The sequence below is a fragment of the Eleginops maclovinus genome, chromosome 2 (assembly GCF_036324505.1).
Source record: "Eleginops maclovinus isolate JMC-PN-2008 ecotype Puerto Natales chromosome 2, JC_Emac_rtc_rv5, whole genome shotgun sequence".
Classification (NCBI taxonomy): Eukaryota; Metazoa; Chordata; class Actinopteri; order Perciformes; family Eleginopidae; genus Eleginops; species Eleginops maclovinus.
In genome coordinates, this window is record NC_086350.1 from 15,850,423 (window position 1) to 15,867,510 (window position 17,088).

A 17,088-nucleotide genomic window follows, 5' to 3' on the forward strand; every position below is an offset into this window, starting at 1 on the left:
GTTCTGCACAGCGTAATGGATTCCCTTGAATTGCATTACATTTTGGGGTGGACAAAATCAGTTCTCTTCATTTATGACGTTAGCACTGAAACCGCTGCAAATGTGATGAATCTGAGAAACCAGCCGCTTATGATTCATGAAACTTCCCCACCACACTTATACAACAGCCAACATGCAGGTCACTGTTCTGCACAACACATGACAGTGTCCTCTAATTTATTTTCAGAAGAGACATTAGTTTCCAGTGATTGAATGAAGCAATTAATGGACCACCATGAAGAGGAAATATCTCTTCTATATTAGTCCAACGTTAAAAAGGTTATTTGAAATTAATGGTAAAATTCAGTATTTGAAATGACTGTGTGAGTCCTTTTGCCATCCAACAATTATGGTGACACTGCTTAATAAGCTTTAGTTCTTTAATTAATGAGCCCAATATGATTATTTTTTTGTCCAACTGAATGTATTCCCTTTTGTTTAACTCCATGTATTCCCATTTTACCTGCACTCCTAGCTCACAAAGATAAACACTCCCGCTGGAATGTAATAATTATGTGTGAACATAGTGGGAACATGTGTTTTGCATAATAAAGTGCCCACTTGAACAAAAATAACACAAATACAGGTTTGCAAATCATGTGTATGCAACATGCAGATTAAAAGCCACTCAAGGTTGATTTTGTTTTCAACTCTCTATCCTCCACAGATGACAGAACAGAGGAAGAACAAGCAGAGGCTCGGGTTCCTGGGTCCTCCTCAGCCCAACCATCACACAAATGCCCACTGAGGGGCTCAAGGCTCAAACAGGACACACACACTTCAGCCTTCAGAACAAAACATGTGCTCAGATTATTGATGTCAAAATGCAATAGGGCAGCAAGTGTTGACGCATCATTTTTGACACAGTGCCTTTTCTATGAAACAATGACTGCCTTATGGGATACAAACTACCTTATGTTCTCACCGTGCAGCTAGCAGCAGGCTTTACTGGCCGTGTGTACACACCCTCGTACAGAGGAGCTCTGTGAATGATTGGCCAGCCGCAGCACACATCTGCCAGTGTGGTGTTATTGTGCCAGACAGAGGTCGAGGGAAATGTTAAGGTAAAGTTAATGGTTAAGTGCTGTTAGGTCTGCGGATGGTCACATCTCATTCCTAGATTGTCCTCAGTGCTGATGTGTCAGAAAGCGGACACATAAGCCGCACAATCTGTGATTGGAGGTTTTTGAGAAACTGGGTTTGTTTATGCCTTCAGGGGAAGAGTGTGTGTATGTGTGTGCACACATTAAGTATTCTTCCCTTTACCTTTTTTAGTTTTCTGATTGTATTTATGAGAATATTTACGGTTCATAACTGGAGTATTATTTTTGCCTTTTGGAAAAAAATATGATGCTGCCTCACTAATGAACTTTTCTTAACAGTAAATTGCATCTGCTGAAGGTGCACTTTTTGAAGAAGAAAAGTGCAAAAGTCTAAGCCTTTAACTGGAAAATTTGGTTAGTTGGGTGGGGGTATTTTTTGCATGCTCTGCTCTGTGGTAAAAATGCATTTGCTGCTCCATTTCAGTTGCCTTGTTTTTAAATAGATTTCTACAGAGTATATATATAACTTAATGTGAATTAAATAATAATTAAATAATTATTACCTTTGCAGAACTTACTTGAAATGATTTTAAAACCGTATTGGTACATAATGTAGTATGACAGAAGATAGGGAGCTTACAGTTCTTTGTTACAAATGAACATACTTATTTCTATAGAGATGTCAGCTAATACTGTCATATCTACTGGATTTGCTCTTTTCTTCTTCTTCTACTTTTTCTTAAAACGTTACTTTTTTTGTGTAAATCATGCTCACAGGTGTCTCTTGGACTGCAGCTGATTAAGTCTGAACTTGCGTTTTTAACTTGCACAAACTAATGGCAGATTACAAGTGAGCTCTCGATGGTAACTGTCCTATGACACTTTCTGTTTAAACAAGTGTATTGAAAAAGGTATTTTATGTGGTTGGTTGTTGTAATAAATTTGTAACAAAATCATTCAATGTGCTTTGAGTCAGCCTATTTCGAACATAGTTGTGCCTCAGTCCTGGTTGTTGTTGCTGAGGATGAATGAGCGCTCCCCTTGACCCCCTCTGCACACACCCACACTCAGTTTACTCACACCAGTACTTGTCTATAAAGGCAGCACAGGACAGAGCCAAAGGCTTGTCCTCATTCAGACAGGATCATGTTTCAGCTAATGCAGCTGGGGTACTCATCTAATATTAAAGTTATCAGATTCTCTGCACATGCCGTCACTGTGCTGCTTTTGTTAAGCGCCTCTTGGCATTTAATTGCAGCTAATTAACAGCTGATCTGATGGACAGAGATACCCAACTCTGGAATTTAACCTTTGTTTTTTCATCAGTCTACTTCATAAGCTTTGTCGTTATCCAAGTGTAACATTCTTTTTTAAATTGAATTAAAGTAATCTTAATACAGAAATAAGAGATTGTGTATGTTTGACAGCCGTATCCACAGCTAAAAGCACTTAATAACAAAGATAGCCATGGTAGTTTTATTACATGTTTAGCTTCTGCCAAGCAACCAACAGTTTGACGGCAATGAAGAATTATTGTAACAATCTCTGCTTTAATATATTAAATGAAGTCAAACTCTCAAACCCTAGCCCCAGAAAAACTGCCTAAAACAAATAAAGCACTTAAAAATCCAGAATTGCTCAACAATGACACATTTCTGGTCTCCAAGATAATCAATGTGAATCCACTGTAGACAAACCTTCATATTACAGGTACAGTTATGGTAGATACATAAAGGGGGGAAATGCTTTAATCTTACCTAGTATAATTTCGATTTAAATTAGCTTTATAGCTTAGTTTCTTTGGATAAAGATGCAACTGAAACCATCACTCCACTAAAAGGCTCTAGTCAGGTTTACATGTTGACTATTTAATTTAAAACAATGTATGTCAATATAACCATGTTACAATGTCACAATACTCCAAAAAAGAAAATCGATATTTACTGAAACAATACACACAGTATACAAATATAGACATATAACTTAGGAGCTCCACCATACACAGGGAGATAGATGAAGGCCAGACCCCACAGTGCTTGATGAGGAATCCACAGATTCGTCAAAAAAACTAATTAAATAAAACCACCAGTGAGCGTCACTCAAACTTGACTAAGATGGCCGACATCACGTCACGATCTCTGTGACTTACCATCAGCACACGCTTGACTTGACTAATTTAACCGTTTTTGTGCGAAAATATCTTGTGCCTAGGGAAATAGTTGGCAGACCATTTTAACCGTTTAGTTGCATTAGAAAGCTGGGAGTTTTCAGCTTCCTGCGATACCAAACATGTTACTGTAGACTAACGAATTAACTATCCTGGATCTTGTAAACACAACATGCTCCTCGCGAGGTATTTATTTGTTACACTTTACTATTAAATCCGTCTTAATTAGACTGTTTGGACAACATACAGATTGATTACAGAAAGCTGAAGACCCCATTACTTCCAGGTTTCAAAACAGTAGGTCTTTCTCATGCATAGTTGGTAAAAAAAATAGGAAGCCATTCATCTCAACTTTTTGTAATTGCATCTGACTAGAGCTGGTGGTGAAGACCTACATGAGACATAAGAAGGTTGGGATCCACTGTTTTAAAACTTGTTAAGTGCTTCTGTCTATACAAAAAGCTGGTTTCCTTTATGTTGCAGATGTATATGGTTCAATGCAATAACCTTTCAGTTGTGAAACATTTTATAGGCCTGTTTTTAATCCTTTCATGCCGTATCCTTTCACCTTTTTGGTTGACCCAATGTAGTATTTAGTAGCCTAATATGATGTGGAAATTGATCATTCAAAACAGTGGCTGGGTGATTTTTCTGTATGTCTGTGCTTTTGTAAAATATTTGAAAGAAAGACGAGTCACAAAATAGCCTAATAGGTAATTTATCCTGTCCTGTCATTTACCCTCTACAGAGAGGCCCATCCTTCTTGGCTTTAGTTCACTGTTTACGCTGGCAGGCCTGTATTTGCTCCTACTGCCTGTGACAGCCATTAAAATTAGCTCAGGCAGTGCCATAATGGTGAGCAGCTGTCATGCGTAGACAAGAAGGGTAAAGTGCAGCAATACTGGAATGTATTGGACTCACAGAGGGAAGGGAAGGGAGAGGATGGTACCAGGACCGTCATTGCTGTCTCGCAAATGTTTTATTTCCATATTTTGATACTATATCAATCATGCGCTGCTTCCGTCTGCACAGTTCCTTAAACATACTGCATCTTTTTAATGCTCTTAATCATTGAGCATTGTGATCCACTTATCACAAGGACATTTGAAATTACCTTAGGATGGGCCTTGGAATAATAACGTAACATGATTGGCTTCCTCTCATTCTCTCAGTACACTTTAGACCTTTTTGAATGCAAGTGAGGGGTGTATTATTTACTTTATGAACACTAACTTTGACACACTTGGATCAGACAGACCTTCTTAAATGTCTTTGCAAACCACAGTCACGTGCATAGCCTGTGTGTGTTCAGTAGCAAGAGTGAGAAAACACCCGGAGAAGGTCAATAAATACAAGGCAATGTCCCAACGCCTCTGTGGCTGCAGGCAGTGTGAGTTTGTCAGGTGATGTGACTCTGATGCACTAAAAGCACCGGACTAACAGGACTTCTTGCAGGAAATGTCATGCATGTAAACTGTATGGAGACACTACAGGTAAAAGGGTCACCTATTCATGAGTAGATATCACCATAAAAGTTTATCAATGACAACTTACATTAACACAACATTGGATAATCTGAACATTGGATAAAGTCAACGGATAAAGATCCACTTTTTTCACATACAACCAAAGGCTTTTACAGAAGGAATTTTTGATATTGCTTCTTATCCTTTCATAAACAGAGTGTACTTAGCATTTTATTTAAATCATGCATTAAATTATATATGAAGACACTCCTATAGCTTTTGTCTTATTATTGGAATGAAACTGGAATGCTTGGTGTATGTAAGTGCTACTAAAGTGGACATCTCTTGCTCACAGAATAAGAAAAAACTTATTCTGAGAAAACAGACTTTAAAAATGTGTATTGTAAAATTCAATGCAAAAATAGACCTGCCTTTAGTGTCTTGCCGTAAACTGAACTGTAGGCATATTTAACTGGCTGTAAGCATGTTGACATAAACATTTAATCGACAGTGATAGCTCGCTAAATAGAAAACTGGATGAGAGTTCAGTTTGTTGTTTCCAAATTCCTGTGAAAGTTTTCATGTTTTGTGTCAATACACATATCGATCTTCTGTCTCCTGCAATCTGTTGTAAAGACTAACAGCAGCGTCACCACCATCAGATATCAATCTGCGTGTTTTACCTTGAAAGATCAATTGACCACACAGAGAGTTGTGACTGAGCGGGGAGAGAGAGGAAGTTCTCTCCCACTGTCATTTTTTTTAAAATAAACATGCCCCTGTGATGACTGGCATGTGACTTCCTGTGTCTGGTGAGATGATCCTGTTGTAGTCACATGATGCATCAACATGAAAACACTGGAAAATCACATGGAAAACACTGCAACATGACCGGCCCACCATTAGATGTAGATGCAGAATGGGTGAAATGCGTTATTAAACAGAATTAATAAATCATGTTCAATGCAATTCATCACATCTATTATCCTGGTGATTCTCTGCTGAGTATTGTCAAACGGAGCTCCATCCTCTCTGAAAAACAACTCTGATAATGTCTGTAAAGAAAAAAACTGAGCAGTCAGAGTTAACTTGAATAAATTGACAGTTATGACCACTGTAAATCACTGCCAGGCTCAGACAGAGACGCCTTTGTCTCCTGGTGGTGCCACAGATTAGTCATAAGAAGAAATATATAAATGGTACATTAAGAACTATATAGTTGTAGATTGATATAGAGTGATTGAAACATTTTGTTATAATGTGTTGAAGTTGATACTGTACTTAAGTAATAGGATGAGGGACTTTTGCTTTACTTGAGTATTTCTGTCATACAGCTTTATATATTTACTCCACTTCATCTAGAGAGAATTATTTTTATTTCATACATTTTTCACAACTTCATTTATGTGAATTCTTGTTTCTAACAATATTTTCCTATCAGTTTAAAGGACATGCCGGCCTTATGTTAACATAAGGAAGCACAGTGGGAGACGCTTTCTAGTTCTTGTTCAGTTTTTTTGTCTTTACAAGTATTAATACAATTAACAACAAAAACAAATCTTTTTATTCAATAAATGAGTGAAGTTACCTGAATTGGCTCTTTCTGTGTATGTGCGGTGACAGAAAAAGACAAAATAAATCATATTTAACTGAAACAAAGATTTGTATTCATCACAAAAAAAGTATGACATTGTTGAAAGATGATATTTGCTTATTGGCTTCTTTGTTTAAACCACATTCTGTAAAAAATAAACAATATTTTTACATCATACTCATTAAATCAACCTTTTTTCATCTTTGACAAAACCAATGTAACATTGCACAGTAAATACACTCTGCTTCCGAGCACTTAATTCATCTTATTTTCTGCCGAAACCCTGCTATTTTATTTATCTTATTTGCACCATGTATGTTGAGTTGTTGGAGGAGCATGGGACATAAGATTTTCATTGCCAACATATACGTTGTACATGCTGTGCATATGGCCAATAAAACCTTGAAACCTTGAAACCTAAGCATGTATAGGCACCAAGCCTCAGTCGCCAACTGAGATGAGTGAGAATAAAGTAAAGCCGTCTGCAAAGGGGAAATAAAATTCTAAAAGCTAAAATCTTGTCGCTGTTTCACTCCTTCTGTTCTTTAAAATGAAAAACCTGAAACGTAAACACAGCAAGATGATTTAGTTTCCTCCGTCCAGCTGCCTGTCTGAGTCCCCCTTCCCTCACCCCGGCCCCTTCTCCCCCTCCCTTTGTGGCTGCTGTAGTTTGACTCCTACAGGCTGTTTGAGTCATGCTGGCTGCTGGCCTGGCTTCCACCTTCACAGCCACAGCCCAGTTCAAGTCAGGATCCAGCCTCATGAAGTGCACACTGCCCAGCTTGTGTTACTGCTGTCAGGAGCTGCATTTTATTGGACTGTTTGTATCACAGGGGTTCTTCTATCAGCTTTAAGTACTTTTGCCTTTTCTTTTCACAAAGGATTATCAGTATTAACAGCAAGCAATATATACAACATGTTTTAATTTTAAAGCAATAATATACTTTTTATTTAGATAATGTCTTACTAATGTTTGATAATGCAGTAAAAGCTCAATTTGACATGTGAAATGTGTAAAACACTGCCATGTGATTTATATTTTGCAAACCATAATTTGACAACAAAGTAATTTAGTGCGAGACCTAAAGCGTCAATATAGCAACTAATTATAAGCCTGTTTCTTAATCATTCAAACCCGAAAGAATACGTGTTCTTTTTTGGAGTCAAGTGCATAACAAATTAACTAAAGCGGTTTCAGTGTTGTGACAATAATCTGTCAACATATTGCATATGAGCAGTACATATCCAGATAATTAGAATCATGAATAAGTCACAAAGAGGACACATATTTTCTTTCTTCTCAAAGCAGACCACTTGTATTGTTTCTCCTCATCTACATTATAACATTGGCAACTGGAAAAATAGTGTTACTTATATGGTATACAAAATGTGTGCAAAAAGCTATTATAGAAAAACTATCACAAAAGGTGAATATAATTGACATCAATGAAAACACGCTTAGGCACAAACCAAAAAGGCAAATGTCTCCGTCACTCATGCTGATGGTATTCCCCTATGCCCTGAACGGAGTCATCCCTGAATTTTGTCATTGCTGTGTTAAACTTTCTGCCACTGGGAAGAGGGGGAGCAAATCTGAAGGCCGGCGAAAAACACCTGGTAGCGGTGCTTCCACATGATGAAGGCACCGACGGCACACAAGACAGCTTGGAGCAGGTTGAGAACCATCTGCAGCAGGAAGTAGAGGGTGAGGGTTCCGGTGATCTCCTCACAGTCACTGACTCCCTCATAGGTGAAGGTGCGAGCTATTGGGTCAACTTGATCCAGTTTGCACACGCAGTCCTCGACCGCCTGCTGACAGCCGAAGCTGCTGGTCTGTGAGTAGTGGTGTCCAGAGAACGCAATAACCAGCACTGAAATGACCAGGCCGATTGTACACAGGACAAAGTACAGAAGCTGTGGAGGGCAGAGGGCAAGTCAGAGGTCAGGCCTTACAAGCTTTGTTCAGAAAACCTTTATACTAAAACCCTGTCCCCTGCTTTATTCTGTTACCTTGTGATTAACTCACAATTCAAAGACAACACTACAAGGCATGGCCTGAACCTCAGAGTACAGCTCTTATGTGCAGAGGAGACACACAACATGCAAGACTGCCCTGCAGCTACAACCGCTACCCACTTTCAGTGCACTCCCTGTGTGAGAACAACAGAGCCAAAAAAATAGAGTTTTAAAATGTGACAGAGGCTTTGTGTTGTTTATGCAATTGCACAATCTCAATAACACTAAACCTTTGTCTTAATCCTTTGCTTATGTAACGGGAGCTCTCGTTTGCCCTGTGTATTTTCCTCTCAGTTAAATGCTGCTTATGGAATTATACAAGTGATGAGCGGTGCTTGATTTGAAATATCATTCATGTTCATTTTGGAACAGCTGTGAAATCTGGAGCATTGTTGGTTGGATGGAAATGTATGGACAGCATGTGCATAGAAAAGATGATGTATTTCACTAAACGCAATATAAATGTTGACTTCAAGACAAACTGAAAGGAGGCAGCACTTTCATTGTTATTGTTTACAGTACATCTGTGCGCCTAGAACACTTTGAATGGGTTATCTTCATCTGTCAACATAGTACCGCTTAACTTCAGAATTGTCTCCAGTTGCAGCACAATTTATATTAATTTGAGTATGCCTTGCCTTAATTCGCTTGCCTTGCTTCAAGGGCAAATTGAAATTGATAAACAAACTGATTATAAAGTCATACATCTTTAACTTAAAAGAAGAATATAGTTAGGCCATTAGGTAAAAGGTGTTTGAATTAACACTGGAAACATGGCACTGACATTTTAACCTTCAAAATGTAAAACCAAACGACGAATACCCAATTGGAATTGGCTTTTTATCATGCCTTTCTGCAAAGACCATTTTGCAAATTAGCTGCAGTTCTTAAGGCAAAATACCATTGAAGTGTTTTGAAGCCCTCTTTTCACAGCCAATGAACATATTTGAACCTGGTATGCAAACGCGAGACTGACAGGAAAAAAGAGGTTGCTGCTTCCAAGGACCGATTTCTCAGTAGCAAACAATGGAGGACTGATTTTAATTGCCTTGAAATTCCAACTGCATATGTTGTACGGCTAATTAAGCTGTAAAATCAAGTCGGATTAATGAACGCACTCATCCACTCACAGGAATCCCCACAGAGCTCTCTTAAACAAGAATGCAGCTTAATGCCTTTCTCTTTCTCATTTAAAGTTGCAGTTCCTTACTGTAGGAACAGCCATCTTACAATTACACACTCTCACTGAGTTAAACTTGGTTCTCTGCAAAGAAGATGCGTTGACCTGCCTGATCATTACTTTTAGTGCAATGAACACTTTGCCGTATATTCCTTTGGTCAATTTCAAAGAGACCTATTGTGCAGTAATAAAGGAACCTGACTTTTACAAAAGGTAGTCCATTACGAACTGATATGGTAACTTCCACTTCTGCAAACAATATGTCAAACAGGGTATATACACTCACCTTGGCAATGAACTGCGTAGATGATCTCTCATCGGGGTGGTAATTGATACAGTACAGGATAAAGCCCACGATAGCAACTAAACAAAGCTGCAACAACACATCAGAAGATATTTTAAATGTTTGCTTAAAAGACATGCAATGGAATGAGTGCAATGATGTCAATCAGTGCAATGTAAATACCAACATAATACTCATTTTGGAGTATTTAACCATCCTATCTTGCTTGCTCACATGCCCACTGTTTGCTAATAAATGTAGACGATGTGCAGTATGTGTTGATATAGACATGAGAATTTTCAAGATAGTATTTTGTGCCTAGGGTTTCATGAGTATCTCTTAATATTGCACGATTCAGCACTAAGCTGTCATCTGATTACATCTCCCTCTCCCTCTCTCTCTCTCTCTCTCTCTCTCTCTCTCTCTCTCTCTCTCTCTCTCTCTCTCTCTCTCTATTGCTTTCCCTTTCTCTCCCCCTCTTACACGGACACACTACACTCTATTTCTTCAGTGCAATTGCAGTCTTGTGACTGGCGTGCAGCGTCTTATTTTAATGTTTTTCTCAGGTTCTTAAGCACTCAGGATTCTCTGGAAAGTTCTTGATGACCTCAGTGTTTTTCACTTGGCTGAATCTCGTGAGGATCTACCTCGGGATGTTGGTCTCCAGGGATGTTTTTGAGAGACAGATGGCATCTGTGATAAGCTAGGATCCAAAGAGGAACAACACGTTTTTTTTCCTATCACAAAAATGTAATCTTAATTCCTATTCCAAATATAATAATAAGTAAACTACCCAATGTTGGCCTTTTTATATTAAAACATCTCTATCAGTTAACCTCGTTTTACTTTAAAGTGTTTTTTTTAACTGTCAGAAACATTTACCGGATTTACTCAAGTGTGACACTTTGATTACTTTTAGCTTGTGACATGTTATCTGTCGAGACACCTTTTCTCAGTGCTTCCAAATACATTGACTAAACTTCCAGGGCTTAAATATGTCTACTTTTAACCACTGTCAACGCTTGCCTGTACCTGAACTTGAACTGACACTCAGACTCGCCTAAGTTTATCAACTTAAACTGCAACTTCCATACAATATTTCATTTGAAAAAAGTTTCAATTTTAAGACAATTCAGCTGTTCTTTAGAAAACTAAGCATTTTTCTCATAATTGCTTTTAAATGACACACATCAACCTGAATAAAACATTCAGCTTAGCTTTAATTTTTCTGTATTGAAGTTAAGCCCTTTCAATATGACATGCTGTAGTTAGCTTGCTAGTCACACTAGGCCAGATGTTGATGACATACAACAAAAACAACAGAAGGTGAGCATGCTTGTGTGACTGCAACGGATTGCAGATTCAGATGTTTGCCTTCAGATGAATATGACAGATGTAGATTTATTAGCACATGACAATAAGAGTGACTTCCCATGCCTTCAGTGAACGTCTGGCTGAGTAGGCCAGTGTTTACGTGCAGTGTGGCGAAGATGGACAACACAAGGAGGGACAAAGCTGAGGGTCATGCAGGCGAATCACTAGTGGGGATCCATGCAAACATGTAGATGTAGTGTATGATGTTATAGCTTAAGGACGGAGCTTACAATGATTCCAGCCCAGTGTGGAGTCTCCCGGGCCGTGAGTGAGGGGCTGATGGCCAACATAAGGAAGGCCATGACTGTGACGGCCACCCCCAACAGCAGCTGGAGCAGGGCGATGAGCAGAGGGAAGCGACAGACTCTGCACTTATGGCCGTCCTCTGGCGCTGGACTTTCATCTGTCTTCTTCTTCTTCTTCTTCTTTTCCTCCTTGTCTAAGGAACCTTTCTGCCCCTGCCCCATTTCTCCTCTTTTCTCGTTTTGTATGCTCGACTTTTACTGTTTCAGTGTTTGGGGTGGATAAGCCTGCCTGCCGTCTGTCTCTCTCAACTTCCCTTCCCCTCCCTGCCAAGGACTCCTCTCACCATAAGCACAGCTCGTCTGCTATTTGGAAACAGAGAAGGCTCTGAACTAATATGGAAAACATTTGGACTGAATTCCTAAAGCGACTGCAGTGCCACATATAGAGCAGGCAGCATACTGTGGAGGAAAGGAAGAGGAGGGAAGGGGGGCAGGAAGTCCCAAAAGGGGGATTCCAACATACGACAATGAGATGATTTTACTTGTAGTTACAATAAAGACAAGAAAGGGAAAGTACAGAGGCAAATCAGCAGGTATGAGTTAATGAAAAGCCAGCACAGAGGAGGTCACACTTCATTTGAGAGCCCAAGTGATTGGATCATTCTTCGTCAGCACTGTTACACAAGAGAGCTATATGCTGCCAGCCAGAAAGAATCACATGACTTACAGGAAGAAGTAATGTGATCATAAGGCGCGTGAAAGCATTACAGGGGCTCAGATTTTAGTGTTTTTGAGCCCGTAAATTTTCACAAGAGAGGAACAGGTGTCACTGAAAATCAGATTAACTTCCTGGAGTCATTTATAAAACGCTTGTAGTTTGTTAGACATGTTGATGTAAGTGCATACTTGTATCACTAGTTATTATAAGAATGATATCAGAAATTGGGAAGACCTGAATATCTTTGGGAGATTTGTTAATTGATTTAGGAGATTAGACGAATCAATAAGTCAAAGTTGACTAATTGTAAAAATTGTAATTCATTTTTAGAAAGAGACAGTAAACTGAAAGTGGTGAGAGAGGCACCCATCCTCAGATTAATAGAGAATCTCGATGCACGTGTTTGAGCACACAGCTGGGCTGGTGCCATGGTTACTGACAACGCAGCTTTGAACAGCTCTAGGTGTATGAATAGGTTATGCTGCCCTGATCCGGGCAACAACACACGTCCCCCAATATGTGTTTACTCTCTGTGTTTACTTCCCATTAATCTCTATTTCTTCACTTTATTTTAGCATGTGTTTTTCTTGTTATGGAGAGATCAGGAGGTTCCCAGTTGTTTTTAATAAGCAGAAGGAAAACAAATCTTTTTTTGTATTAAGTCATGGTGGAGCACTTAGAACCTGTGGGTTTTTCTCTAAACTGTGAATGTGTGCAAACTAGTTTGGTCATTTCTGTCTAATAATTCAGCACTTACAATAGTATGACTTGCTTGAAGTGAATATATCTGCACTTTCCTTGTTGTTCGGAGTTTGATTCTCTATGTTTTGGCACTTATTGTAAGTCGCTTTGGATAAAAGCGTCAGCCAAATCAAATGTAATGTAAAAGCAATCACCAATTTATCCTGCAGTTTGAATTTTTTTGATCAAATTTGATCACTTATCAACCAGTAGTCACAACTCGAGCTGCAAAGTTAAGGACCCACATTATATGAGATGCATTAAGAGGGAAATTATGCATTATTCTGTTTTTCCTCACGCTTGCATGCAGCCTTTGCCCTGCTACATTTTCAAATCATGTTGAATCACGTTTCAGCAACCGGGTCAAAAGTGTTTGGACTGGATCTCTATAGGAACAGCAGCAGTGGCTGCTCTAACAGAGCAGGTCTAATTACCGGGCTTTGTGCTGGTGCAGGCTACACGTGAGTCGGAAGCTGTTCCCTACCCAAAGCGCGCGTGCGCTCTAACCATAGCACCGACGGCTGTGCGAAGTGGCAGCTCAGGGAAGCAGAGACATCAGTCTGAAGAGAAGCTCCACTGGAGGACACGCACTGTGCATCATCTCCCTCAGCCGGCCGAGTGTGTGTGCGGGTCGTGGAATAACAAACATTCCCAAAAGAAGCGCAGGAGCGGATAAACAGCAGAAGAGAAGTGATGGATGAAAGAATACCGCATTTACAGGACAGGCAGTTCATGGAGCATGCAGATTTCTTGGGGTGAGTGTCGCTTTTGGCAAACTCTGTCAAACTGTCTGATAAACTGTTATGACATCCTGGTGAATAATCTGAAACGTTATTCTTGACTTTAGGGTGGATTACCCCTCTCTCTACATGTGCAAAGCAAAAAGAGGAATAAAACGAGAGGACGGTGGGAAGGTAAGGTTTATTATACTACGGCGATATAAATATTTAGTTTGTTGTTCCATTAACCAACATTTGTGTGTGCATGAAACTCGAGAAAATGTTCACATTTACTACAATTACTTTAAATATATACATATTTGTGTTTAAATACACTAAACGCTTTTTTTTTGCCAACAGGACGCATACAAGTTACCACACCGGTTGATAGAGAAGAAGAGGAGAGACAGAATCAACGAATGTATTGGCCAGCTGAAGGATTTGTTACCCGAACATCTGAAGCTGTCGGTGAGTCCATGACACTGCAAATGATTTTTACGTTCTCAGCGAACCAGTTTTTATATGACATGAGTTGTCTTAAAAAGCAAACTGAACATGTGTTTTGTTCCTCTCCATAGACACTCGGGCATTTGGAGAAGGCTGTTGTCCTGGAGTTAACGTTGAAACATTTAAACGCTCTGACTGCTGTCACTGAGCAGCAGCACCAGAAGATTATCGCTTTGCAGAATGGTGAGCTCAACAAACCTGAAGTTAATAGAAATGTACTTTAAGGGTACGAGGAAGTCTACTTTTACAGCAACGGAAAATGTACATGAATACATCAAAGAAAAATAATGTGCAATTCAACAAAATGATGTCTTGTCATTGCTTTATCATACACCGAATAATAATGTTATCCTTTCAACTGTATGTTCTGCAGGGGACCGGTCGATGAAATCGTCAATTCATGCAGATCTGGATGCTTTCCACTCCGGGTTCCAGGCATGTGCCAAAGAAGTCCTGCAGTACCTGAGTCAGTTTGAAAACTGGACGACACGAGAGCAGAGGTGCGCACAGCTCATCAACCACCTTCACAAGGTGCTGGCGCAGTTCCAGCCCGGCGCGCCGCCGCTCCAGCACCAGCTTCCCGCCGGGGATGCACATGATGGGCAGAAAGCCGACGGCCAAGCTAATTGTGTCCCGGTCATCCAGAGGACCCAAGGCGGGGAGCTTAACGAGAATGACACAGACACGGACAGTGGATACGGGGGCGAGGCGGAAAAGAGCGATGGCAAAGATAAAGAATGTGACCGCAATAAGGTGCAGGGACCTAAGGCAGTGAAGATCAAGCAAGAGTTTGGAGACGATCGCGCTGCCAAAAAACCAAAGATGACCTGGCCTGGGAACGGGTTAGGGGGCACTGACCCCACCAGACCCGACCTGGCGTTTATGAACTCTCTGATCGGAATAAGCAGTGTGGGACAGCAGACACCAATTTGCATGCCTTTCTACTTCATAAACCCCTCAGCCGCGGCGTCTTATATGCCTTTTTTCGACAAAAGCAACATTGAAAAGTACATGTACCCAGCAGCGGCTCTTGCCTCCCCTTTCCCTTGGCTCTACCCCGCACAGGCGTCAGCGGCCGCGGCTGCTGCAGCCGCTTTCCCCGGCCTCTCTGTGCACTTTGGAGCCTCTCCTCAGTCCAATGACTCTCACAGTCCAGACAGCGACGAGCCACACGAGGCTGACATAGGTTCACCAGATGAGCGCGAGGAAAGTCCCGCGAGTGACGAAGGGGAGGATGACGTAGTTGATGCGTCGGAGAGCAAGAATAGTCCGCACGATCAGTTTTCTGTTTGTCAAACCAGCTAATTTGTCTGTTAACCTTCCTGTTGAGGAGTTTCTTTTCATACAATTAGACTAGTTTTAAAACGAGGTTTCACAGAAGAATTTCTCATGTACAATACCCTGGCGAAATGGGACAGTTGTGACGGAGTGTGCCTTTTGCACTTATGCTAGATTAATACATCGAAATTATTATCGACAATGATTGACATAAATACACGGCTGTGTTGTGCTGGAGCTAGTTTTGTATCCTCTTTGATAACACATTTTGAAGTGGCAGCATTGGTGCCAAACTTTGAGTACTACAACAGTGCGCAATATCCCATTCAGCGAGTCTCTTTGGATGTATGAAGTTACAACTGACCTCTGCCAAGGTTGCTAAGAGCCTGGCTGACTTTGACTGTAAATATTATTACCTGAAAGACAGTCTTGTTGATTGATATGTAAATGGGCCTATAAAAGACGTGCTCCTGAGAAGTGTAACTTCCACAGTACCTCATCCCCAACTTTACAAGGGGTAGGCTGATAGGGAGGTACATAACTGTCCTCATCAGACACCCCATCTCAATCAATACATACAAAAACAGCTATTTTAAACATTGAAACAATACATGATGATATTATGGGAAATGCATTATGCCTGGTTTCCCTCAAATCAATTTTACAGATGTTAATCCGATTTCCTTTACTTTTCGTACTTGAAGTAAAGACAAAACAATCAGCGAATTAATTCAGAAACCCTTCATTCAAAAGGGGCTGCTTGAACAAAATATTGAGTATGGAATGAAGCATTTCAGCACAGAGATGCAGTGACCTGTACCTCCAGGAAACATTGTAGGATAGCACCTTATAGATCTTTGATATTGAATGTACCTGTGTTTTCCCAGCTGGTAAAGTTTGTAGGATGATCTTTACTCTTTGAAATGCACCTTTCTTTTGCTTTTGCTCCCCCCAAACATTCGCCTCATCACTTTGAAAGTCAAACACTGTAGTTCTCTCAGAACCATTTTATTCTCTTGAGTTGTCTTGAAATAAAAACATGTTTTTTCATTTCAAAAGAGAGAGCAGACACCAAATGATGATTTCATGTGCTAAATGGATGATGAAGCCAGATATGATAAAACAATGTTTATTTTTGTTTTTGATTTAGCAAAAATTCAAATCATAATCAGATTTGACAACCCTGCACCGTACAAAACACAACAATATCCCTGATTATTTATTTAATGCTTTCATTATGTAAAACCTTGCTTTCAAATATTTGACTGAAGTTTTAAAGCAGCTGTGGTCATGTGACCAACACTTGAAAATTACATTTTAGGATCTTTAACTTGGAATATTTTCTTAGAGATTAAGATTCCTGCAATCGTAGTGTTGTTCCACTTTTTAAGTTTCACACATGACCGAATAAACAGATTTCCATTGTATTTTGCATACATGATATTGCTTTCGTAGTTTACTTCAGCTGGTTTTGCCTCAAATCTGTTATACACTGTTATATAAAGTGGCATGTGTGTCTGTAAATAGAAGTATTTTTGTGAATATTCCATAAAGTATACATGTCTATGTCAATGTTGTAGAAGTCTATGGATTTTTTAAAAAGATTTAACTGAGCAACTGTTGCACATTTCGTTAATGCTTTACACATATGCTGTTCTAAATTATTGCTGATGAGTTGTAAAATAAATATCAAAACTAAACTCTGCAGAATTCTTATT

At 39.7% G+C, this 17,088-nt stretch overlaps 3 protein-coding genes across 4 annotated transcripts in view; 2 read left to right on the forward strand and 1 right to left on the reverse strand.

The window, feature by feature from the left end:
* The window catches only part of itpr2 (inositol 1,4,5-trisphosphate receptor, type 2), a 53,077-nt gene extending 51,041 nt beyond the window's left edge, over window positions 1-2,036 (forward strand). For both annotated transcript variants that reach the window (XM_063901443.1, XM_063901453.1), the window contains exon 57: window positions 707-2,036. In XM_063901443.1, coding sequence (XP_063757513.1) covers window positions 707-787 — 81 coding nt within the window. In that variant the 3' untranslated portion in view covers window positions 788-2,036. The remainder of the gene's footprint in view (window positions 1-706) is intronic.
* Window positions 2,037-6,074: 4,038 nt separating this feature from the next.
* Window positions 6,075-11,839, reverse strand: sspn (sarcospan (Kras oncogene-associated gene)). The gene is made up of 3 exons (XM_063912818.1): window positions 11,393-11,839; window positions 9,792-9,878; window positions 6,075-8,223 (listed from the first exon to the last, which is right to left on the reverse strand). Exons 1-3 carry the CDS (start codon window positions 11,627-11,629, stop codon window positions 7,867-7,869), a joined length of 681 nt encoding a protein of 226 aa, XP_063768888.1. The 5' UTR covers window positions 11,630-11,839; the 3' UTR covers window positions 6,075-7,866.
* Window positions 11,840-13,365: 1,526 nt separating this feature from the next.
* Window positions 13,366-17,070, forward strand: bhlhe41 (basic helix-loop-helix family, member e41). Its single transcript, XM_063904421.1, has 5 exons — window positions 13,366-13,621; window positions 13,714-13,780; window positions 13,946-14,053; window positions 14,164-14,275; window positions 14,466-17,070. Exons 1-5 carry the CDS (start codon window positions 13,560-13,562, stop codon window positions 15,395-15,397), a joined length of 1,281 nt encoding a protein of 426 aa, XP_063760491.1. The 5' UTR covers window positions 13,366-13,559; the 3' UTR covers window positions 15,398-17,070.
* Window positions 17,071-17,088: the final 18 nt, after the last annotated feature.